General features: G+C 37.8%; 1 protein-coding gene across 1 annotated transcript in view; it reads left to right on the forward strand.

Moving 5' to 3' along the window:
• The window catches only part of CDYL2 (chromodomain Y like 2), a gene marked incomplete at both ends in the record, with an annotated part of 53,392 nt that extends 29,304 nt beyond the window's left edge, over positions 1-24,088 (forward strand). Inside the window, 5 exon segments of the mRNA XM_082005652.1 lie at positions 8,113-8,330; positions 15,345-15,517; positions 20,590-20,800; positions 21,523-21,666; positions 23,930-24,088. Coding sequence (XP_081861778.1) covers positions 8,113-8,330; positions 15,345-15,517; positions 20,590-20,800; positions 21,523-21,666; positions 23,930-24,088 — 905 coding nt within the window.
• Positions 24,089-26,126: the final 2,038 nt, after the last annotated feature.

Here is a 26,126-nt window from a genome sequence, read left to right on the forward strand (position 1 = left end):
TTTAATGCTACTAAGTAGCTCATTATTTGTATGTGTCCAGTCTTCTTTCTTTTTTTTTTCTAATCCTACCAAACTTAAAGCTTCAATGATGTTTTGTGGCAGTAATTTCCAGGAGTTAACAATGAGATGCACATTTTATTTGATCAGATTTTTGGGATTGGGGTTTTGTTTGGGTTGGGGGGGGGGATTTTTTAACCTCTACTTTCACTGAATAAGCTCTTGCCTTCATATGAAAGGATAAAGAGGAAGACATCCTGTCAATCTGTAGGCAGCCCCAGCCTTTTTAGCCTTCCTACCATGTGGAAGTCTTTCCAGATTCCTGGTAGCTTTCAGTATCCTCCTGTGTTTCAGTATCTACACGCCTTTGGCGGGGGAAGAGGGGTGTTTAATACCTTTTAAAACAGCAGGAGCTGTTCCAAATGATTTCCTACTGCTTACTGATACAGTGGCAATACAACCTTTTGAGAATTATTTTTTCTGCTGTTACACACTGCATAAAGGTTTTCATTGAGTGATACACAGTTGCTCTTAGGGGTTTTTTTCCTTGCTGGTTACAGTTAATTTAGAACACAGCTATATGTATGATTCCTTTCATTATGCATTTAATCTGCTTTACTGTTGCCAATTCACCTTTTTCTTATGACTCAGTGAAGCTCTTCAAAATCTTTCCTAGTTTTTACTCAACTTATTTTGTATTCAAATTTTCCTCTTATACTTCTCTTCCCAGTTCATTAATACATACATTAAATAAACTAATACTTCTGCAGGTCCTTGGGGCAGCCAACTACTAAACAGTTGACATGATGAAAAGTAACCATTTGTTCCAATTATTTATTTTTATTAGCCACTTTCTGTAGCCCATGATAGCACTCGTTTCCTTAACAGCTTCTTGTGAATTGCCCTGCCAAAAACTTTTCAAAAAGTCAACATAAATTATATCACCCTGATTTCCATTTCCCACTCTACTGGCAACCTAGAAAATGCTACTTGATTTGAGAAGTAGAACTGACCTTGCCCAGTCTTACTGGTTACATCCTATAACTGCTGGGATTTTTCAATCAAATATCTTGTTGAAGACTCCCAAAACAGCAAAATGTATGGTCAGCTTTAAATGCATAGTAGCCCAGATGATGTCAATGACACTTAAAATTCAGAGTGCATGCTTTTGTATTTTAATGACTTTGAGTTCATATGAGACTGCTTTAAAAGTTACCTGCTTTAAAAAGACTTGTATATCTAATTACATATGTGTATAAAGTTATTTTGCTTTGCTTTCTTACTGCTTCTAATGAAGTTTTTTAATCATTTGCTTTATATTATTCACTGGGGAAGTTCTGATACAAAATGCATCTTTAAAATGCATTAATTCCCATATTTTAGAGTTTGGGGGTTATTTTAATGAAGAACTAAAGGGCGACAAAGAACTGTAAGGTCAGTTGAGCCATCCATTTGTCCCCACAGGAGCTAATGAATGGCATCCACCAGCCCCTGTTTGAATAATCCATGTAAGAGCGCTCTATTTCAGTAGAAAGCTGCTTTGCCTAAGCAGCCAGGTGTTCTGCCATGTCCAGCGGGCTCCTGCCTAACAGCTGATGTATGCAGCTCCTTTAAAACATTTCTTTATGACAGTTTTTGCATGCTCCAAATCTGTCACTTCTGTCTGTACTGTGCTGTCCTTTCTCCCTTGTATTCTGACCTCCCTGTAGGCAAAAGCAAAAGTTCTTTAAACCTCTACCTGGTTTTCATCTGAAAAACCCATACTCAGCAGCACTCCCAAGGTCAGAAATTCCTCCAGTCTTGCCTTGTTATACCCTGCACATGCCTAGTGGAGAAAACTACAAAGAGGAGACATGAGACTACCAAAGTAAGAGCAGAGAGAAACTGGTAAAGAAGAGTCAAAATAAAAATACTAGCTTTTTTCCTAATATTGCCCTACAAGCTTGAGAGAAGTCACATTTCCTGGCACAAGATTTTGCATCATCTGAAGTGTCAAATTGAAGAAACTTGCACTGTTCTTCAACCAGTCCAACAATTTACTGAGCTCCCTCAGTATGCACACTCACAGGGAAGTAGCACAGAAGATGCCAGTGTGATTCTGCCACGTGTCCTGTCAGCATCACAAACTCATCTTAGACAGGATAAGATGTCCACTAAAACTGGTCTGAAATTTTACAAATTACAAATGAAGAAAGTTTCAAAGAAAAATGCCAATTTGTTGAATAATCCAAGTTTTGTTCCAAACATCTTGGGTTTCAAAACTTTCTCCAAACCTGAGCCAAGGTCCCAAGGCTTTGTCCCTGGAGCCCAGGAGCCATGTGGCAGTCTGCTTGGCAGGACTCCCACGTTTAGCTTTGAGGCAGCCAGCTATGCCAGAGGTTTCAGGCAGTCTGCCACGGAGTCTGGAAGTCAAAAGCCCAGCATGCCCCATCAACGCTCGGAGGGCTCCCAGGCACTATATGTAGAACAAAGAGGGAGCCTGGAGGACCTGGGTTTGGCTCCCAAAAGCTGTGGCTCCTGGGCAGAATCCAATGAGTAGACGTTTGTGTCAGCTTTGAGATTGCCTATATGGAGCCCAGATGAATGTCAGACTCATTTCACAGCTAAGTTTAAGAGTGCACAGAAAATGTATATAGAAATTTTAAGTTGGTCTTGACATGAAGTCTAGATTTGAAGAACTTAAAAACTCCCCACAGTTTGAAAATCCAGATATAGGTCCAGCTCTGCTTTCAGTCTTGGCCTGTGGTTGAAGGCCTCTGAAACCCATGAACTTGAACCAGGATTCTTTCATATTATAATAATGTTTAACTACCAGTGTATTGAACCAAGCAGTATAATCAGTAATTTATAAACTATAACTAATCAAAAAATGCCTATTTTGTTTGTCTGTGGTATGCCAGTTCTGATGAAACAAATAATAGCTATTTGAAAACTAGTTTTTGATGACTCCTTGAATGGACTTTCACCAGCCTATGTTTGGTTTTGTGTATTACATCCACTTGACTATGAGTGTTTCCTGCTCAGCCTCTAGATAAAACTCTCACTAGTAAGCTACTTACCCCAGAAAGATGACTGTATAACTGTATACCTACAGACGTATGCACAGTATCGTATATGCAACATAGTGGAGGCGTGGAAGTTGGGACAGACCTTTCTTATCAAAACCTCTCTTCTACCTTCTGCACATCCCATCATAAGGAGAGTAGAGTCATCTTTATTGACCATTATTTAAGGGTCTGCAAATTGGAAAATGGTGAAAAACTCTGCAGGAGAACATCCACTAATGCTCCCATGAGCTAACAATACTGTTCTTTCTGATTATATTTGTTGTCTTCTGTTACCACATTTCTGTTTCTCCCCAGATACTGTAATTGAGAGTGATTGTTTTGTCAAGTTTCTTGACAGCGTCAAAAAACATCCCCTTTTAATTTTCTCTTTCCCTTTTCTACATCGCTCTATTTCTGTACCATCTGCTGAAGAATTTTTGCTTGTCATGTATCACTAACCACTGTTTTTCTCCATTACGAAAATCTTTGTAGTCTCATGGTGCCCTTAATTTAAATACTCTCTATGAACTTAGTCACTGCTTCCTCTTGGTTTTTTTAGCTTGTTCTGTTTTATTTATCCTGGAGCAGTACTGGCAGTAAAAGACAACCAAATATGCTTGCTTTCTCAGTTTGGATAAAATCTCATTGCTTTTAGATATCTTACAGATGCTCCCTTAGCAGAGAAGTCTGAAATTATTAGTAAATTATCAACAGAAAACTGCTCTTAAGTATGTGCAGTATTAACCATTACCCACAAGAAAGACAGAAAGGAGACAGAGAAAGATTGTTGGGAAGACTGAGGAATGCTAAGCTGTTTTACCAGGAGAGCGAGGGAGCGTGGTTTATTTCACCTAGCAAAATGAAAGCCCTAGCTCCACAATCCTTTTGTTCAGCATAAATGCATGCTGCTCACAAAAGCCTTCCTTCCCATGACAGCCTGATCGTTATTCCCATCCCTTCCCCTGCACCATTTTCAGTACTTTTGAGGCTACCAGGGGAACCTGATCTGTTTGAAAATTAACCACAGTTTTGCTGGGTGAGTTTCCAGCCAGAACAGTTCATCAGGTTGGTTCACAGTATGGCTACCTACCTGCTAGTTACCAGCACAAGGATCACTACTTAGGGTGGTGGCACAGAGACTGCTCCATCAAACTGACTGTGATCAAACACTAAGAAAAGATACACCTGAAAAACAGTAGCTTGAGGTGTCCTCTTCTAGCAGATAGAAGCAGTGGAAGGAGATGGGGAGATCCAAGTCCTCTTAAAGCATTGAGTGATCTGAGGCTCACTGCGATCTTTTCTCTCCTTCCTCTGCCACTCTTTGCCTCATCTTTTTAGACTACAGATTTCTAATGTGTTTTCTGCAGTGCCTAGTATTATGGAGGTCCAGTCTCGGGCTCAATCTGGCATCTTTAGGAACTTTCTAATGCCAACAGCAGCAGCAGTAACATCGTTACATGTTGTCCCCTTTGAGAGTAGTGGAGTACTAGAGAAGGTACAGGGACAGGCAACTAGAGTGAGGAGGATTACAAGAATAAGAGAGGCTTCAGTTAGGAGAGGGGGAGGCTGAAAGGGAATATGATTGAAGTTTACAAAATCATCAAGGCCTCAGATAAAGTAAATGCAGAACTGTTGTTCACTAAATCCCTCAAGAGCTGAACTAGGGACCACTCACTAAAACTGGTAGAACATCAGATAAAAGCACAGATGAAAGAAAATTCTTCTCTGTGTTGTGGCTACACAACTTCTCAAACTCATACCACAGGAGGCTGTGGAGACAGACAGCATCAACACGCTCAAAAGGGGATTAGAGAAATCCATGAAAAGGTCCACGAGCAAATACTGAAGGAAACAGGAAGGCTGAGTCCTCATTGCTATACAACACTTAGGGATGGTACATGGGGAAGGGACTGCAGAAATGGCTAAGCTTGCATTTGCTCCTTAAATAGCATCCTTTACTGCCGTTCTTGGAGAAGGATTACTAGATGCGCCAATGGTCTGGGAATATCTGACGTTCCCTTTAAAAATATTGAAACTTCTTCTAAACACCACTGTGTTTTTAGGTATTCCACAAGTTAACAACAAGGTAATAATTAGATTAAACTCCCACTAAAGGAAGGAATATTTTCTCTTGTTCTGTTTTCTTTTTGTACTTAGACTGAGCATCAAATACTACTAAGCCAGTAAACCACATTTAGAGGTACCTAAAGTTTTCTTAGATAATTTGTGACATCCCTTATTTGTTTCACATGCAGTATAGATTGCTTTGAGAATGCTTCTTTTTTCCTGTGTCAGTCATTTTTCATCTTGACATACTAAGGTGCTGTTACCCTTGTATGTATTAAGCAGGTGCTAATTATTAACCCTCATGCAGAGACAATCCATGTGCTTTAGTGGCTCCAGAGCAAACCTTCAGCAGCTCCATCATAATCCATGCCACGGACACGGTAACTGTCCTGCTTTCACTTGAGTGTTGTCTTTGGATTTTCCTGATCATTTTCTCCAGTTTATCAGATTAAGCAAAATTACGAGGATGTATGGTGTACGCTGAAACAACAATTTACTCACTATATGTTGATCTGTTAATTATCCATTCTTGGAAATGACACTTTTCCATTTGTGTTTCTCTCATATTTAAATTAGGGCTTTCTTTCCCCAGGTTAAATTTCTGTCAGCTGGTGTGCAGATAGTTAAAATATTGTGATAAGATCTATAGTTTCTTACATCATATGTTTAATTTACAAACTGAATACATTAGTCAAGACTACAACAAAAAATAAAAGTTATTACTATGAGACTTTTTGTTGAGTTGGATTATCTGTGTGAATTAACCTTCTACCATTCTCTAACCATCTTCATTTAAAGTAGATGTGGCATAATCTTCAACACTACGTAGATAATCAGTGCAGTTAGTCTGACACATCTTCCATTCAATGTTCATTTGCGCCTCTGATTTATAAGTTCTTTACACTTTTGGGGTAGATTTAACTCTTCACATCTTAGTATCTTATTGCTGGCTCAAGCAACGTTGTAAGGATTGACTAGATAAAAATGCAATATTTAAAAGTCTGCCTCAATCAAATAATTTTTTTTTTCAGTATATTTTCCCAATGCTATTAGTTTTCCATTAGTAATTTCATCAGTTTATTTTTGTTTGTAAGAATAGATGTCAAAATATATGCAGTAGCAAAACCTTATGAAAAAGAAGAAACATGCCATAAGAAATTATTAATATTTTTTAAAATTCAAGCACATGGTGATTTCTACACTTGTAGGTAATTCTTGTCCAGAAGACAAATTTCGAATTCTGCTGGCTTCAAATGCTTTTCTTTTCAAATTGATCATCTCATGTAATTTGTCAATGTTTGCATTGCATCAGTTGAATCTTCTTATTTAATATAATATAGGCAATACTTTAGATGGTATCTCTTAATTTACCAATGGAAAAGAATTTTAAGATCGACTGAAATAGCAGACGTTTTAACAAACATGCATCTCTGTGTGTAGGTATATGTGTACACACATGCACACATTTAACTGGTATACCAGTTAAATACTGTTAAGGACTCTCTGTATTTTAACATCACATATCAAGCATTTCACACACGGTGAACAACTCCCCAGGCCACTGCCAACTGAGAGGTACCAGACAGTTCGGTTACCTACATAAACATCAAGTTGAAACATAGCTAATCCAAAATAAGGATAAGTGATTTTGGTTTAGAGAGTCATCTGTTATGAATTCACCATTCAATTCTGTTCCAACAGAGTATTTTTAATTGGATAGTGGTCATTTAAACTATAAAATTTAAATCTATGTTCTAACATTCATGTCATCAGCCCTTTAAAAATTCCTGGCTATTTGATACGAGAAGCTGGAACAGGTCAGCTTTGGCAGGAGTAAAGAACGGAACAAACGAACGTGTTTTCATTCAGCTCTTTCTTGGCCTTTCTGAAATACAAAGTATTGTGGGCTCAGGTCTATTTCAACAAAAAACAGATTTGGAAACTATTTCAATGAACAGAATGACTTTAATCTCTCTTCCTCAACAACCTGTCTCTGCTTTACTTTGAATGGCAATAGTGTGAAACATACGTAATTAGAAAAGGAGTATTGCATAAAAATCTTTTCAACATTCCAGCTCAGCATTGTTACCAATCATAATATATTGCCTATTAGGAACTGTAAACATAAGCAAAGTACTAGTTTACGGTTTGTACGCAGTGTAAGTCAGAATAAACTGTCCTTCAAAATTGACATCCTATTACTCTCATTTGTTTTTAAGGAGAAACTGTATCTTTCTTGTCATAGTTCCCTTTTTTCCCTACTGCTGGATACCCTCCAAAATGTCATCAACATTAGTATTTTCTATGTACAAAGTCCAATATTAATGTCATACCTGTTAGTCAAAAGTCAGTAATTATTTTTACTGTAAAATGTAGTAAGTAGAAGCTTGGGATCAGAGCAAAGAGGATGGTTAACTGCTACTTCTAACGCTAACCACAAGGATGTATGGAAGAGAATGCCAGTTGTGTCAGCTTAGTAAGGACTCCCTTAACTTACTGTCACATAGAGGTGTGCAACAGGTGTCTGTTCAGGTTGTCATTTGAAGCTGATCATGACTTTTTGGTCACCATAAAAGGAAGACAGCGTAACTTTGAAAGATGGGATTTGGTCTAAATCTGTCATGTCAAGTTCTTCCAAAGATGAATTAGATCTTCCTATGAATTCAGGGATCACCCCAAATTCATATGAAAGACTACGATACAATTGCTTTCATCTTCAAAGCAGAACTGAATCCCATCAAGAGTACCAGTCCTACATGCTATATAATTCTTGGATCTAGAGGTTGTCCGATCAGAGAACAAAAAGTACTGCATGTTAGAATACAGAATAATAAGAATGGCTTGAGGCCACATTTGACTAACCAGGCATATTTTTGATTTACCAGATTTATCACGTAGAGGCTATTGTAAATACTGAGCTATGTTTAAGCTAACAGGACGTACCACTCCATTTCTTTGAAGGTACAGACATGATTATGCTTTGATTCTTTCCATCTGAAAGGTTCTTCTCTGGCCAATGGAAGCTTGAATCTACACAGCACTGTGAAAAGGAAACTAGATGGGGAGAAAGATTATGTCTTCGATAAGAGACTAAGATACAGCGTACGTCAAAATGAAAGTAACTGCCGCTTCAGGGACATTGTAGTCCGGAAGGAAGATGGTTTCACACATATTTTGCTGTCAAGTCAGACTTCGGATAACAATGCATTGACCCCAGAGGTAAGCATGTAGCCATAAAAGCCAAAGGCGGCCATCCTAATGTGTGGGTTATCTATTCTAATTTATTACCTTAAAAAAGAAATACAGAGTTCAGATACAGCTAACTTCTTCACGCTTGGGATTCCTATCAAAAAGAATGCAGTGGAGAGTAGTTTTTAATTTACATGTCTGAAACCGAAAATTAGAAGTAAGAAAGGAATGGTAGAATCAATATTTCCAGTTGTACGAAGCAGTTGTTCACATGTTGAAGTTACTGATATTTACTATCCTTAGGAGAAATCTGGTCTCTCTCATTTTATTAATTTAAGTAGTGCTCCAGTTCTTGCATACAGAGGAATTTCAGGCTATAGCCTGAGACAGTAATTCTAAAAGTATACCTTGATCCCTAATTGCTTTTTCTCTAAATCACTTTGAGTCCTTGTTTATGAAATCTTAACCAATTAGGGGCTCCATTCTCAACTGAATTGCATAAAGTCGTACAACACATAAATGGTATTAATGAGTTCCCTTATTCCAAACATACAGTTACGGTCAGACTTGGACTTGTAGCTTCTACTACTCCAGTGACATATATTGGTCACTGGAAGGGCTGAGAAGCTCTTCCTTCCATTCCCTGTGATCCCAGCATAGTGGGCAGCAATGCCCCTGTGTACCTTTCCCATGTTGGAACAAAAGGGGTGTCAATAAATGCCTGCATCAGGATGCACGTCCGGGAAAGCAGAGAACACGCTTGAGCCCTGTTCCGTGCAGGCACTAATGGGCTGATGGAAAGGGGTTACCGTAGATCAGAGAGGAAACCACAGGAGCTGCCTCCCAGCACCAGTTTTGCCTGCCTGAGCATTCTGCAGGCAGAGCTCCTCCACAAGCTGCCCGGAGCGTGGCACATCTCTACCTTTTCTGCCCTCCAGACACACCAGTGCAGCTCTGTCTTACACGGTAACTTCAAGATAAGAGTATACAAAATACCAGTTTGGGCACCATTTGAGGGAAAAGGAGACTGTAGCTTTGAGGAATTATTTTATTCAATAAGAAACTGAGTAACTTTGAAATTAATTACTTGTAATGAGCTTCAGATAAAACCACTGGCAAGTATGATGGGCCTTAGATTTTACTCCCCTTCCCAAATGCACACCTACACATGGCCATTAATACCCAGAATGATACGAAATAGTTAAAACTGTTAGAACATACATTTATCACTCCTAGATTTTAAACTGTATGATATTAAAAGGACTATCTTGGTAATTAACACAGAACACCAAACACCTGCTTTTAATACTAATTCTTGAAAACGCATTACATTGCATCAAATCCGTGTATTAATTACCACTAATTGACACTGCAGGTAATTTAAACAAAGAGCTCAAGGGCCCTGAAAATGTATGAAATCAAGGACTTACTATGTTCAGGCTGGCCAGACATACCTTTACATTGCTAGCTGTGCTGTTACACATCATCAGTGTTCAAATGCTCTAACCAGTGAATTAATTCAGGCTCTTCAGGTCTGCCAAACCAATCTGTTTCATTCTTTGAAAATTTTCAATATGCCAGGAACCCACCTCTGTGGAAGAATAAATGATAAGCATGTAATAGTAGACCTCTTCTTGCATCACCGGAATAGACTATTTCTAAAACCTTTATTGAAGCTCACTTGAAAACCAGGAAATATATTTTAGAAAACTACATTACTGATCAGGATCTGGATGGTCAGGAATTAATCAAGGTAATGAGTTCTCCACATTGAAATTGTCTGTTTAAAACTCATCCAGGCTGAGAGCGATTGAAAGCTCTTGCTCTCTGAAGGCTGCTTGCTGGCAAACATGAAACGACTTCTTTGGCCTCGGTCCAGGCTGCAGGCCATGGTCGTTCACACCACAAAATCCGACACCTCCAATATTGGCAATGGCACATCCTTGATGGCAATTATAGCAAAAATCCAAGAAACTGAAAGGAGGAATACGGTGAATGCCTTGTCCCTACAGTTTGTCACACATAGCCATAGCTGAGACAAACAGACAGTATTTTAGGGACATTTACAATATTTTGAGTTTCAACACCTTTCATCACCACTGAATAAAAAGTACAAACAAAAAATTCCTACAAAATGAAGAAAGTGTGTTTCATTTTGTTAAAAGAAACACTAACTTCAAGCTTTATTAGACGTTTGGTAAATTATGTTTGCCAAATAGTAAATTATTAATTTACTCAGAGCAGGTCTACTTGGTGTGGTTAAAATAGTGCTCTGGTTATTCTTGGCCACCGATGTTAGGAAAAAAAGGGAAGGTGTGCATTGCCCACAATCATTATAAAATTCAGCTTATACAAAATCACTCTCACCCCTAACAACTCTTCTTCGCTTTGTGCTTTATCTTAATCTTCAGATGTAATTTAATCTTGTACTTTAATAGTTTTGTTCAACCATTGGCCTCTGCTATTTATACCAATTTAATTAAAATAACAAAGAACTTCTTTATTTAAAAAAAAAAAAAAAAAACTTTGAGAAGTCTGCCTGAATCTTTATCCTATGTTTTTGGTAACCACGTCACACCTGTGGGTTTGTGTAGGTGATTTTAGCATGAAATGTGCCGATGCTCCTTCCAGCAGCATTTGCACTGATTAAAGTTGGCTCAGTGCCACTTTAGTAATGGAGTTTTTTTCTAGAAAAATGTTTAGGGCACTATAGAAATTCTTTCTTATGTTTTACAAGACCTTATAAAAGTTCCAATCCAGTGTCTTGAAACAGCACAGCTTGTTTTTATTTCAGTGGCTTAGGCTTGCTACTTTTAAAATTCATTTTTAAGATAGATATGTAAAATATTTCATTATTATAAATTCCACTAGGGCATTTTCTCTCATGAGTCTTTTGCTGCTTCTGAAGTTCTTTCCCCAGTGATGATGTTGCTGGTTTAACTCAGCACAATTCAAGCATCCAAATGCTATTTCAAATTTAAGATTAAATGGATCCATCCACTGTTTTTACTTTACACTGTTAATAAAGCTAGGAATTAATATTGCCCTGAATTAAAAGCAAAACATACCCTAAACAGCAAACGTTTCCATTGAAGACTGATATAACTACCTCAAGTACAGTTCTCATACAAAATAATCAGGTTTCAAATTTCTAGCCATGAGAATTAGTGTTTGAAGTTCTACCAGGTGCATTGCTTTGCCTTCACTTTTCCTAACTTAAAAAAAAAAAAAAGCAGGCAAGTTTACTATTATCTGTATTTTTGCTCTCGTACAAGGACAGATTGATCTTTTGCCCCGTACTTCTGCCTGAAGCCAGCCACATAGGTTCCTAAGTACTTTATTTATCAAACAGAAAGGACTCGGAGTCTGTTTGCACAAACAGTCAGTAAGTAACAAAGTGTATTTATGTGAAAAGGTGCGCTTGTGGAAGAGGTTCTACGAACAACTGAATGACTTTAAACTTTTGTTTTACTGTAATATTTGCAGAATATTTACCTTTAAGAACATCAACAGTGAATCCTTAGAGATTCAGAGAAGTTAACCTTTTAGACTAGTATTTCTGTTTATATGAACAAGAAGCGTCTGTTCAAGATACTTTGTATAATTACAGTGATAAATTCCCAGCTTCCTGATTTCCCCGGAATGTAAGCAATATTGAAAGCAACGGGCACCAAATGCCTTTAAAATTTCCAACATCGAGTGAAAGGCATTAAAATAAGCTCTTAGAAGTGTAATGACATTTTTAAACATTTTGTGTTTATTTTGCAATATAAGGTGTCCTATTAAAGAACTAACCAACATATTTTCTTGGCAAGATTAAAAAAATAAGCAACTTTTGAGAAAGTGATCATTTTATTATATATTTAGGTTTCACTAAAACAGTAAATGAAGCATTAGACCTGGTGTAAATTTATAATTTGATAGATTTTCATAAGCAAAGGAACTGGCCCAAACCATTTTGTAAATACTTCCTCAGAAATTTTAGTCAAATGCATGCAAATAAAAATATGTTGTCCCCACAACTGAAAATTCACTAAAATACCATTAAAAAGCTGATTTTAAAAAGCATGGAACTGGAGAAATACTGCTGTGGAGCCATGCAAATAGTAATACTAGATCTGGTCCACCAGAGAAGGTAAAATTTAATTGGACAAATGCCACGGTTATACCAAAATGAGGGCAGGTTTAAGGACCATGTAAGAAAGAAAAAGAATGCGGAATCTGACAAAGAACTATAACTAAAGACACATAGTATCTCTATATGTGCAAACTGAATCCACTAGTGCTTTAAATGGAAAGACATACTTAAAACCAGGCAGCAGTTCTGAACTAAAATTATATTTACTTTGTAGTACTCCAGTTTAATAGCCAGTTCTGTAACCCTACAGACAGACCATCCTTTTTATCTGTATTTTATTGTTAGTAGGTTTCCTGTAATCGTATAAACATCTGTAGAGGAATACCTATACCCAGATAATCAGTGAGGGAAGCCATGATGCCAAGGCAGCCGGGGGCAACAGTGGGCACAGGTTGGCTGTAACTAGGCTGAGTTACAAGGTGACCGGGGGAATTTGGGACTGCACCAGCAAAGGAATCATGGCATAAAACAAGGGAGTGAGAATTGACTTTGCTGGCATTGGTGTATTCCAGTGAGCCTCCGAGCACCTTTTGATGACAAAGTTAATGACAAACTTACAGATATTTAAAAAAAGTACTTTTTGGAGACTGAAAACACCAATACATTATGGTTTCCTGGTTTCTGATACTGTTTTCTTTTGCTAGAAACTAGTAGAGCAGTGGAACTAAATTTCCACTCGTGCTTAAAAATGCTATCCAAAATACTGTCAAAGCCTTCCCATTTTCAACCATGTCTGAGAATCAGTTCCTAATAACAGCCTTTTAATACCACCCTGTCCAAAACATTGAAAAAACAGTTATAGCATAATATTGTTCTTTTACTACAAGTAGTATAACCTCTGCTCAAACGTTTGTTATACCTTTAGATGGCTTTAGCCATCCAAATCAATGAGGGGTAAGATAAAAAAGAGACAGATTTGTAATGATAATGATGTATTTGGAGGATAGCAGTGCTAACATCAAAGAGATGGTGCATATGCAAATATCACTGGAGGAAGGGGAATGGTAAAGAAACTTGCTGAATGGAGTATCCTGTCGTGGCACATGGTTTAAAGCAACACTCCTCATTGTATATAAAAATGTTTTACAGGCATTCTCTGATACTGCTTACACAACCTCCCTAAGAAAGAGCAGATTTTGAGAACATTGAAAATAAGCTAAGAGGACAATCTGGCATTCACATGGAACTAGGAAAATCAAAATTTGTATTTTTTTTATTCTAATATCTACCACCTTCTAAAGTTTCTTTTTTAACTTTGAACACAGGTTTTAGGGGTTTTTTTCCTTTGTTTCCCCTTTACAAAATACACAGTTTTGTGATATTTTTACCAACTGAGGACTGACACAGCCTCTGAGACTCTGAGGATATACAGTACTTGTAAAATCACTGATGACATTTTTATACCTGCACAAGAATTTCAAATACACTTCCAAATTCTGCTGCTTTTAATTACTTCACTTCCACCCACTGTTACGTACTCGGTATTACAGGCGTTCTGAAGTACACTTCTAAAAGTGAAGCATCTAAAAGTTCCCCACCTGCTTTCTCATGTCCCGGCCTCAGCAGCCAGTAAAATCATTTTTATGCAAACACATCTGGAAAGCAGGCAGGTAGCACTGCACTGCATGGCTCAAATATACAAGTTCAAGCTTGGTCTCACAAGCCACAGCATTTCTAACAAAAGGCTACCTAGAATGGTATAAACAAAACTTCTGTTCTGTTTTTAGGGACATTTCCTAAGTAAGTCACTTCAGAGATCTAAAGAATTTTTGGAAATAGAAAGTAATGAATAAAAATAATCACAAGCTAAAAGTCTTGTTTTTCTCTCGCGTGAAAACCATATTTAATCCCCCAACCACATTTTGCTAGCCTTAACCTAAATTTACACTTAACAGCAAATCTTCCAGTACAAAGGAGAAAAATTTGACACAACTGGACCCTGTCTATAGGACATACTTTGACGCATGAGTACGTTTAAGCATAGGAGGTGTCACACTAGATGAAGTCACGGCCCTTGAAGTGATGAGCAAATCACTAAAGAGAAGAAGGGAAGCTGAAATGGCTGAAATCAATTACAGCTTACAAACTGCTGAATTGTGACCAAACGTCAGTTTGACATCAAGTTACCCGTCAGAAGTTTATGAAATAATATTTCCTTTTAAAAATCATTAGAAAAACAACTCTCTGCTCAGAGGAAAGGCCATTTTCTTACAATACTAGCAGCTCAATTCTATACAGATTTCGATTAGGTTTGATTTATGGTGCAATTAATAGCTTGATCCAGTTGTAAATCAGAGTCAAAATGTCTCTCTTTCAAGTGGCTTTTTTGCTCTAACTTTCGTAGACTTTAACAATATCACTGACCACAGAGAAATGAATAATATATTTGTCATGTTAATGTATATGATGTCCTTTTGCCCTGCTTTGCTCTGGTTGAAGTCATATAAACCAAAGTAGTTGAAGAACTGAAAACTGGTGTTTATAGATTTTGCTTACGACCTATTGACCTTAATAGGTGATTGTTGTGATAACCATGTTACTGAGGATACAGTGATGTACAGTGAATATACACAATGAAACTTAAAAAGTGATATTTGAAATTATTAAATTGCAATCAACTAGCACAAACTGGCTAGAATTTCCCATAGAATAAGCAAAGAACAGCCAAGTCCTAAAAACTCTTCAAATTAGTAAGCACCAACAAAGCACTTCCAAATATAAAATATTTTGTAAAATCTCAGTGTTATCATTCAAAGTATATTAAAATTATATAAATATATATAATTGATGTAAGTATTAATAGTGCCCAAAATTTAAGTCTCTCAAAATCAGTAAGGTTTGTAAAACTAGGGAAATGATATTGCAACGGCATGCATGTCGAATTGTTTACTTTTCTTTATCCACAGATCATGAAGGAAGTTCGGAGAGCATTGTGCAATGCATCAGCTGATGACAGTAAACTCTTACTTCTCAGCGCAGTGGGAAGTGTATTCTGTAGTGGCCTAGATTACTCATATTTAATTGGCAGGTTATCCAATGACAGAAGAAAGGAAAGCACTAGGATTGCAGAAGCTATAAGGTGACCCAAGCTTACCTATGATCTCTAAATTATGAAATGCAGTGTGTGATTATAAAGATATTTATCAGGTCCAAAAATGTTGTATATTTAAATGTTGATTGCATTCTAATTATAGTCCTACAGATTTTTTTAGTAAGAAGAACCTTGGACCTTTCCATATTAGAAAAGAAAGCACATTTATTCCAGTGCTAATATCCACAGGGATTTATTTTATTCCAATTCTCTGTATTTAATATTTCAAATCATTCTTCCAAATTCAAATACAACTTTGTTGTTGTTTTTCCAAATTAGCTATTGCTTCATGTTCTAAAGTGGTTCCTGAAAGGCAGATATTTTACTTGTTTTAATGTTCGTCATTTTAATGAATTTCAGTATAAATGGGAATCCATGGCTTACTCACATTCTGTTGAAATAGCAGTCTGCCACTGTGTTTCAGAACCTTATTAGAAGGGTCTCCACTTTTTTCTTAACCTTAAATTACTTAATATATATGTAAATGTAGTTTTATTTTCATAACTAAAATGTGACTTTCCTTATATATATATATCACATTACCTTAATAGAAATCCAGAGTTTATGACATGCAGTCTACAAATCAATCTGCAGAATACATCACCAAATATTTCCATTATCCACAAGGTATACTTTACACATATTTGGCAGCTCTTCCAGAGTAAATCAACATTACTCCACTAAAACCAATGGTATGTCACCAGTCTGTACCAGGAGACGTTTTGCTCCCTTTTTTGTTTCCCCACTTCCTACAAATAAATATTATTTTTCTGAGAGCTTTAAAATTTATGCAACAATTCTATGAAGGAATATTAAATAATTTGTTGATCCATATTTTGCATGTATTAGTATAACATAAGATCAGGTTTAGTTATTACATGACATGTGTTAACCACCAATTGTCTTGGTTACAACTTCTATAGACCAGTTTGGATTCTCAGTTTAATACTTTTTAAATTCTCAAGTAGTAGTTATTTTGAAAGAATTTAAAATGTATTTCTTAAATATAATAAATTATGACATGTTTTTAAGACCCTAGCTATGTTTGAATATCATGTAGTGATATTTAAAAAAAGAAAAACCTTTTAACGGATACATCCTAGTTTATTATTTTTTTAATGTGAGGGATTTTGAATAATGTGGAACCTGAAAAAAGGTGAGGGAAAAAAATCACTATTCTTGTTTGAAAACACAGGCACACTCACACTCCATTAGAAGATACCAATTTAATATTATTCATGTAAATATTGTGTAGATAGGTATTGTTATACATGTATACATTCATCTACACACATTTAATACACAGGTATACTTATCAATTCAACATTTAAATGACTATAAGCCAGACTATGATACTCAGTTTTTCCATCCCTGGACTCACAGAACACTCCTGAAATGCTGGTACAATGTACTGCTTCTTGTCAAGAATGTTGGCTTCAGGCCCACTGGAAATAGATTTTTATTGTACTTCTGGAAACAATACACTACATTTTCCATTTAGCACTCTCTGTGTTTTCTGTGAACGAAGGACTCAACACATGGAAAATACACTGTAATAAGAGTGGAAAAAAATGTACACTTCACTTTTTCAGTGGTTAGGATGTCCTAAAACACATTAATGGATCTCTGCCTCCACTGCTTTACATCAAGTTAGACTTGTATCAAAATGAAACTAAAATCTTGATTACCGTGTGTTTCCACTTTCTAAAGTATGGATCTCGTATACTGATCACAAGTTAAAACTGAAGTTTAAATACCCCTCAAGTCTCATCTCACATGAATGCTTTATTCATTTGGCCCCTGTCCTCATCCACTGCCTTTGGGGATTGCAGCTCACAGATGTGTGGCACTGTAGCTTCTCTCCAGTTCTCTCTGAACATAGATCCATCAGCCTGAGCTGCCATTATCCTGATGTGTGTTCAGCAGTGCACTCCTGGAGCAAGGAAGAGGCAGACAGACAGACTGCACTGCAGCTGTGCATACGTGGCCTACAGAGCCCTGCAGTCAGAAGGCTCACTGGAATGATGCATGCCCATCGCATCATCAGTCAGGCATCGTTATGTGACCCAATACACAAAATTCGGAGTGTGCTGAGAAGAAAACAAAGAAAGACAATTTGACTTGCTCAACTTCCTTATAGCCTTTGACATACTTAGGAGTCCTGACCTGCAGCAAGACCTCTGCAACAATGAAGAGGTATCTGAGCATCCCAAAGTATATTTGATGGTCAACTTCCCAGATATCCTCTAGCAAAACCAAAAGCCTTCTGCATGTGACACTTTTTCCTGTCTTGGAGCTTCTGGGTCTACTGTGCAACAACAGTTACAATTTTAAGTCCTTTTCAAAGACTGCCTTAAAGTGAAACAAGAATCTTCTAGCCCAGAAACTACATGTGTGAACTTATGGTTTGGAGACATAGAAACATGTACCAGGTGCTGGGTACAAAGATGTCTCACTGAAACAGATAACGGAGCAAACAGGGAACACAGATAAGTGGAGTGCTGGACTCTGCAGCTTCCGTAGGCCAAATGCGGGCATTTGTTCCCCTCGTAAGCTCCCAATATGGTAGCCTTCCACTCCATCCTATAGGTGGCATGTTCCATACCCATCTATTGTACCACCCTCTGTGGTCCCCATCCTTCCCTCATGACAAAGGCTTATTGTGCTCACAGTGCTCGTTTCAGCAGCTCGTATACTAAAATTGGAACGGAGAAGATTCCTTCCAATACTTAAAGGGGGCCTATAAGAAAGATGGGAACAGACTTTTCAGCAGGGCCTGTAGCAACAGGACATGGGGTAATGGTTTTAAACTGAAAGAGGGCAGATTTAGACTAGATCTAAGGAAGACATTTTTCACAGTGAGGTTGGTGAAACACTGGTCCAGGTTGCCCAGGGAGGTGGTAGATGCCCCATCCCTGGAAACATTCCAGGTCAGGTTGGATGGGGATCTGAGCAACTTGGTCTAGTTGAAGATATCCCTGCTTATTGCAGGGGGTTGGACTAGGTGACCTTTAAGGGTCCCTTCCAACCCAAAGATTCTATGAAAACGGTGAAATTGTGTCTTAATCAATGTTCTGTTCCACTCTCCCCATCTCCAGGTCCTCCCTTCTTTGCTCACTCATATGAAGATCTCACATTTCCTTCAACCCTTCCCCTCCATTAATGTGTTCTGCTTTGTTCTTCCTCCCCATCATCTAACTGTTTCCTCTCCACGTCCCTAATTGCTTTTCCATATTCAGTTCCAGTCCCATTTATCACCACATGCTTCCTGCTTTTCTCCACAACACTGTTTTCTTCTGCCTCCACATGATACTCAGATCTGCTGCCACCATTTATCCCTAGTTTGTTCTTTTTACCTATCATTTGTCACATCCCTGTTCCCATCTGTAGTCCTACATGGAAGGTTTACTTGCTTAACCACTAAGGTTCTCAGAATTCTGGAATTAATCAGGTGCAGTGATCCACAGTCATTACTCAACCATAAACAAGCAAAGAAATAACAAGATAAGGGAACCGCATTGCTTCTGCAAACAAAAATGAACCACAACTCTCCTTAATACTGCTATCCTCTAGAAAGAAATGGTCTTGAACAGAAAAATGTGATGTTCCTTATTTCACTCTTTGTCTTGCCGCTGATCGTCCAGTTTGTTACTCAGGGTGTGAACTGAGCTGCATCAATTCCCATGAGTCTCTATTTTCCCATGGTCAAAAATCAACTCCTTACTAGATAGCCTGAAAAATAGAACTCATTCGCTGAACATTTAATGCTGGGTCACCCCAGACTCTTCATTTTCATTTAAATTACAGCCAATGCCCTTGTATTCCAGTCCAATAAAATACTTCTCTTCAGTCTGTTTTCCGTTTTGCCAAATGGGCACTCTAACCTGCAAGGCACACCTCCTGTCCTCAGATGCAGAAGTCTAGGTCTTTTTGACCTCAGTGGGAGAGCTGCAACTCATCAAAGGGCACATTTGACAAAATGTTCTTTCCTAAAATCTGTCAGCAAAGATGCACTCTGGACCTAATAAATACCCAGCACAGTAACAGAATCTCCTCTTTTGTTTCAAATTTGATTTATACATGTCTCTTTTCTAAAGTAATTGAGCATCTCGTTTGCCTCCATATACCTGCTGTGCACTGAGCTACTGGAGCCCATAATTTGCCCACAGTTACATTCATGCTTTTTCCTAATTGGTGTATAGGCTGTTCCATTCAACAGACGTCTTTCCATAGTTGCTGGTAGGTAACTTATTTAAAATATCTCCTTATTGCGCAGAATTTAACATGTTCTAGTTCATTCATCCAGATGAATCCGATCACATTTACTTCCTCATTATTTTCTATCACTTCACATTTACTGTTGCAGGCAGGCAAGGGCATCTACTTCGTTGTGTCTTTGCCGAAGACATTTGCAGTAATGACCCAACTGGCCTAATTCTTTCCCTGTTCAAACATTTCACTCTCTCTGACTCCCCTTTGTGGGTCATGTTCTTTCGGCTGGTGTGCCGTAAACATTTACTGTCTCCCAATCCATTGATGGGACTTGCAGTAACCCTTGACATAGGATCTTAAGAGAACTTTTTGCAAAAAAAAAAATATCAGTAATCCACCTGAGTTTCCTGTCTTTCACGCTATAACGTGTTCATCAAGTTAGCCAAACCAGATCATCAGAATCCATACTAGCCATTGTGGAGCAAACTCAGAAGCGCTATGTGTACAAACTCATGAGTTACTGGTCCAGAAATAAAACTAAACCTTACCAAACCATTCTGCAAAAAGTACAACAGTCAGTGTATTCCAATTAATCAGTTCATATACAACACATACAAAACTATTTAATATCCCAGGTACTCAGCAAGATTAAATAACTAAATACAAGAAAAATTTTCCATGTGCAAACTAGAAAGTATCTTGTAATTCTGACCTCATAAAACTGGGTCATGGTATTTATTATGTTCATCTGTGGTTCTAATTTGTTTTCAGATTAAGTACTTTAAGCTTGGGTATTTATCTAAGTGTTACTTCAGTATTCAAGATCTTTCTTTTATTTTTTATTTTAGGGATTTTGTAAAAGCTTTTATTCAATTTAAGAAGCCAATTGTGGTTGCTATCAACGGCCCTGCTCTTGGGTTAGGAGCTTCTATTTTACCACTATGCGATATCGTTTGGGCAAGTGAGAAGGCATGGTTTCAGACACCATATGCAACTATCCGACTCACTCCAGCTGGCTGTTCATCATACACATTCCCACAAATTCTGGGTGTTGCACTGGTAAGGTTTTCTACCTCAAATTGCTGAAGAACCTTTCTTAAATTCATAGTCTTCTTTCTTTCTTTCAAAATTAAAACAGAAAACAACTGTTTCTCTTAATTGTCATGAATGGAAATGAAATTGTACAAAGTTCACCTAATCCCTACCACTTTATCACAAAATGACCTCAGAATTCAATGTATTACACATGCTGTGCAAAAGAAAGATTGAACACAGGTTGAAAAGGCAAAGTTTGTCAAGATCACGGTAGAAAAGGGAAGAAATGCATTATCAGGATAATACTTGTCTGTGTTGTGTTAGGATTGTGCGGTATCACAGCAAGATACTGCTCTGTGCTCTCTAGGGACAATCTATCCTAATTCCAGTAAGGCTGCTCAGTTTTTACCAGTATAAGAAAGCAGAATTTGCCCCACAAGGTATTTCATACTAGGTTCCATGACCCTTGGCACAGTATCACTGTATCACTGACAGTTACTCTTGTAAAATCAGCAATACAGATTCATCATGCATGCCAGCACATTTTTCTTAAATGAAACCCATGCTGTGTTCTGGCCACCTGCACAATCCTTAAATAGCTAACAAAACTCCTTTTTAAGTATTTTGCAGTATGGAAAGATACAGGAGACCATTTGTAAATTTAATCTTGAAAATAGCAGGCAAGTATGGAAAATTTTTTAATGGAATTATAACCCAAGATCATAAGTAATCTTTTGGTTTCACAGGCAAATGAAATGTTGTTCTGTGGAAGAAAGCTGACAGCACAGGAAGCCTGCAGCAGAGGACTAGTGTCACAAGTATTTTGGCCAACAACATTTAGCCAAGAAGTGATGCTACGAGTGAAAGAAATGGCATCCTGCAGTGCAGTGGTAAGAAATCAAACTCCTCTCTGATTAAATCACATTTCATGGAGGCAAGATGTGAATCCACGGCTCATCACATGGTGGGTTCTCAGTTTCCACAACCATACCTGTAGAAGAGGGCTAACGACAGACAATCTGGATGGGGATCAGTGAGCTTGCGGAGTTTCCCATTTTTCAGTGGCAGGGAGGCTTGTTTCCCTTCCCCATCTTCACATCTATTCAGTATGAGTGGAACCTCCTTGCCTCAGATGATTTTAGCATAGGTTTCCTTCATGAAGGTGGAAGAACCTGAAACTATGAAACTGTACTGGGAAATGTCTGTAGGGCCAGTAAGAAAATATATTTGCCTTTCACATTGTCCTGGCCTACTATGTTTCAGCTGACTCTGCCTTCTTTTCTGCACCTGCACAGTTCCTGATTCTGCAAAACATTCTACACAGTGCACCAGAAGGGTAGGATAGTGCCAGCTAACCTCTGCTGTGAAGGAGAGGTGAGATCCAGACACAGAGGGATTTGAACACAGTCTGGTCACAGTGTATTATAACTTTCCTTTTGTGCACATAACAGTTGAAAGAAAATCCTTTCCTATTTTTACTTCCTAAGGTTTTTTTCCCTTCAGGCAGATATACTCCTATTCTAGGCACATCCTTGTTTAAAAAAGTGCAGTAAGGAAAGCGATACTGGCTGCAATAAAACTGCACTAACTAAAGTGCAAATTGTTGCAGTTTCTTGCTATACTTCCTATGCCTGAAGCTGTCTTAGCATCCCTCAGTTTCATTTAAAAGATCTGTTGTAAAAGAGAAGGTAGAGACACAGGAGATTTTTAATTAAATGAAGTGTAGATTTGTAGATTAGATCTCAAAAAAGACATTCAGAATGAAACTCTCTGGAAATGTAGCATAAGCTTATTTGATCATGCTGATATAACATGTATTATATGAGTTCAGAAGACCTCTGGACCTTACTGTGAATTCTTCCTTCCTTCACTGTTATTGGCTGCCAATGAAATTTTCTCTTGAGACCTGTTAGGAAAACTGGTGCTAACTTGTAGACAAAGGTGGGAGTTAAAACTGTCAAAGACTAGATTTACTCTCAGAGATCCTAAATGCAAATCAGGCTGAAGTCACAAAAACAATGAATATGATGAGCTCATCCAAGTTCACTGTGGATACTTGTTCACAAACAGACCAAAAAAAATACACAGGCCCCACAACTTGCAATTAACACCATTTAACTTGAGTTAAATACTATTTTGGAATAGCAGTGTTGTAACCTAAAACAGATAGGAACTGGGCTTAACATGTAGGTGTTGACAAAGCTGAGTGGAGAGTATAAGTCTCCCTTACGATAAACATTGTATTAGTTTACATTGTCTTCTGCCCCCCAAAAATCAATAATGTATGAATTATTAATGGTTTTGTTTTACTAGTTGGGTTTCTTGTGAGATACATACTGGTGTTACATATTTCAAAAAAATTTAAAGGCGGCAATCTCAATGTGTCTAAAAATGGGTCTGGGAAAAATGACCTGAGCTATAGGAGCAACCGTTGGCCCGCTGTTCATGCCTTTAAGAACTTAGAGCAATTACTAAGGGCTTGAGATTGGGCTTTCCATTTTAAAAACCTCAGGTGATTTTTTATGACTGCTTGTATATGCTAAGCAAATCTAATTCCAGAACACAGTCAGAGGGTGCTTGTTTTTCTTAACACTCTTCTTTTATAAAATACTTCACTTTTATAAAAACGTAAGTAAATAAACTCTAAAAGATATTTGCAGTAAAAGCCCTTTCCTATTCATTTTGGTTTTGATAAGGAAATGATGCATAAGGGAAAATTGTTAAAGATGATGGACATCCACATTTGGGTTTCCAACATCTATAACCTTAAAGACTACCTTCAAGAAAACAGGTAGCCAATATATCATGCCTCACACATTTTCATTGCAAGGGACCACATTTTCAACAGGATGGAGTTCAGCTTCTTCCAGTGCTTCATGGCAGACCTTTAATAAACTAAGGTCGTTTATGAATGAATGCCTCATTCCTTTTAAAGATGTTGGCACTAAGGCAAAAACCTCAGAAGTCCTTAATTCTTAGAGATGCTGACTATCAGCAAGTGGCGTTACGGCTGTAAATCAGATCTAATTTCTGTGCCTAAGGGAGTTACTCAGATTGTAAAAAAGTCAGGAGTGTAAAAATGCTGTTCACGCCATTATCCATAATGATTTTGTCAGATTCAAAATAAAAGACTGAGCGATATTTTGGCTTTAGGTATTGGAAGAGTCCAAGTGTCTCGTGCGGAGCTTTCTGAAATCCGGACTTGAAGATGTGAATGAGAAAGAGTGTCAGATGTTAAAACAGCTGTGGAGTTCTTCCAAAGGACTGGATTCATTATTCAGCTACTTGCAAGACAAAATTTATGAAGTCTGATGTCTTGGCCTAACTGAAAGAGAAAACGCTCCACTTTTGAACAGAGTCAAACATTACCTGTGTTTGAGACGCAGAGGCAATGCATCATTGAGGAATTTGTGACAGTGTATCCTAATACTTATGGTTGTGTCGATTTCCTTGTGAGCTACACAGCTGCTTGTAGCTGGTTTGATTTTGTGTAACCGAGACGTAGGCAGGCTTGTTCCGTGCACATAATCTCTACAGAGGGCTGCATCTTTCACATGCTCATCCAGCTAAAAGTATACATTCCATGTGCTGAGAAGCACCACTGAGGCCCAATAAGGCACGCCGTCTGTAATGATTTATTTTGCCTGTCCTTCTTAACTTATTCTTGCTGTTGCAACACATCTGGGCTGACATAGAGGGCTCAATCTAAAAACTGGGTCAGCACGATATTCTGTAGACACAAACACCACACTTTAGAAATATTTTAATGACTTTTTTCCTAAGTTCTAACAGTGTAATGGAAAAACCTGATAATTTATATGTATAATATGTACAGTTAGCTTTACAAAAACTACTAGGATTTTTTTCTTTGTTGAATTTATTTAACTTATTTATTTTGTGTTCATATTTAGCTGTTTATTGATCACAGGTCTTATTTTCATACTTCCCTTGACTGAATTAATGGCATCACATGAAAATGCAAACACATTTTTAGCAGCAAATTGTGTAGAATAATAAAGAATATATAGAAAACACATAGAATGCTGCGGGCAGTAAAAGAAACAGCCACGTGCATGCTCCTCTGTGTGCAAAATTGTACAAAAAATTTGCAAAATAGATTCATTTGCCAGGGTTAAGGGGAAAAAGTGGATTCTGAAGCAGTGAGTCCCCCCTAAGTCTCTCTTCACTTTCTGCCTTCTTGAGGAGCATTGAAGGGCTTGCCAACAAGATGCTTCACTGAAGTTTACTATATTCCTGTTAGCCGGACGTCAGTAACAGGGTGAGTGGTGCCGTTATGTGGCATCGTACTGTTTTTCAGGTTTAAACATCCCCTTTTGGTCTGAAGTCTAAAAGCAAATCCTTATGAGCCTTAGTCTAGTTGCCTGATTCCTCAGGTGTGAGATAATTTCTGCTCTGGAGGCCTTTGGGTGTGGGCCAACAGTTTATACAAGGTGCTAGGTGTTGAACTAAGTGGAGGGAGAGGTTTTGTTTTGCTTTTCCCCAGCTCTCCACATCTGGCCACCCCACCATCTGTTACAAGAACTTATGGCTATCCATAAAAGCAGCCCACAATAAATGACAAAAATCCAATCTGCTATTTTAGTGTGATCCTAGTACTTTTCAGTGACACTGACTGACTTCTGAACACTGGATCTCTCTCATTTCTTTCTTGCTAGTAAGGCAATTAATATGGAAACAACACAAGCATGCTCTGTGACTTCACCTGCCATTTTAGTATGCCCAAATTAAAACCTCTTGAAGCAGAAGCTTTGCACGTTTGTTTGCTTTGCAATTTGTGCACTTGCTCTCCATCCTTGAGCTCAGTGACCTGGTTGTGGTTTAGACCTCTGCAAATGAGGCTGCTAGGTCTTCTCACTCCCAGTATTTCCATTTCAACAAAGCCTTTGTAAAGTTAACAAACAGGTGATTATAGTAAACAGTAGCCTTCAACATATTAATATAACATTTCTTTTTCCACAAATAATTAAAAGTGCTATTTCTATGGCCTGATTATACCACTGAATTTTAAGGAAATCATTACCCTGAAGGCAGAAGTTCTCATGGAAATTCTTGATAAGACAAAATCTGGCTTCTAGTTAGCCAGTTTTAAATGGTTTCAAAAAAACCTTATCAAAACGAGTAAGTTATTTTTAAATGTCTGAAACAGAACTCTTACAATAACTGTTTGAAGTGATAGATGCACCACTTGTTTTATACTGATACTTGCTTATTTCCACAACCTGGCAGCAATGCCATGGAGCGCATGCGCAAAAACTTGGTTGGATCAAGGCCACAGGACCCCCTGCTATGCCAGTGTGCGCATGCGAGTCACCTATATGGCAGTCCCATT

The sequence above is a fragment of the Phaethon aethereus genome (assembly GCF_964289735.1).
Source record: "Phaethon aethereus genome assembly, chromosome: 13".
Taxonomy (NCBI): Eukaryota; Metazoa; Chordata; class Aves; order Phaethontiformes; family Phaethontidae; genus Phaethon; species Phaethon aethereus.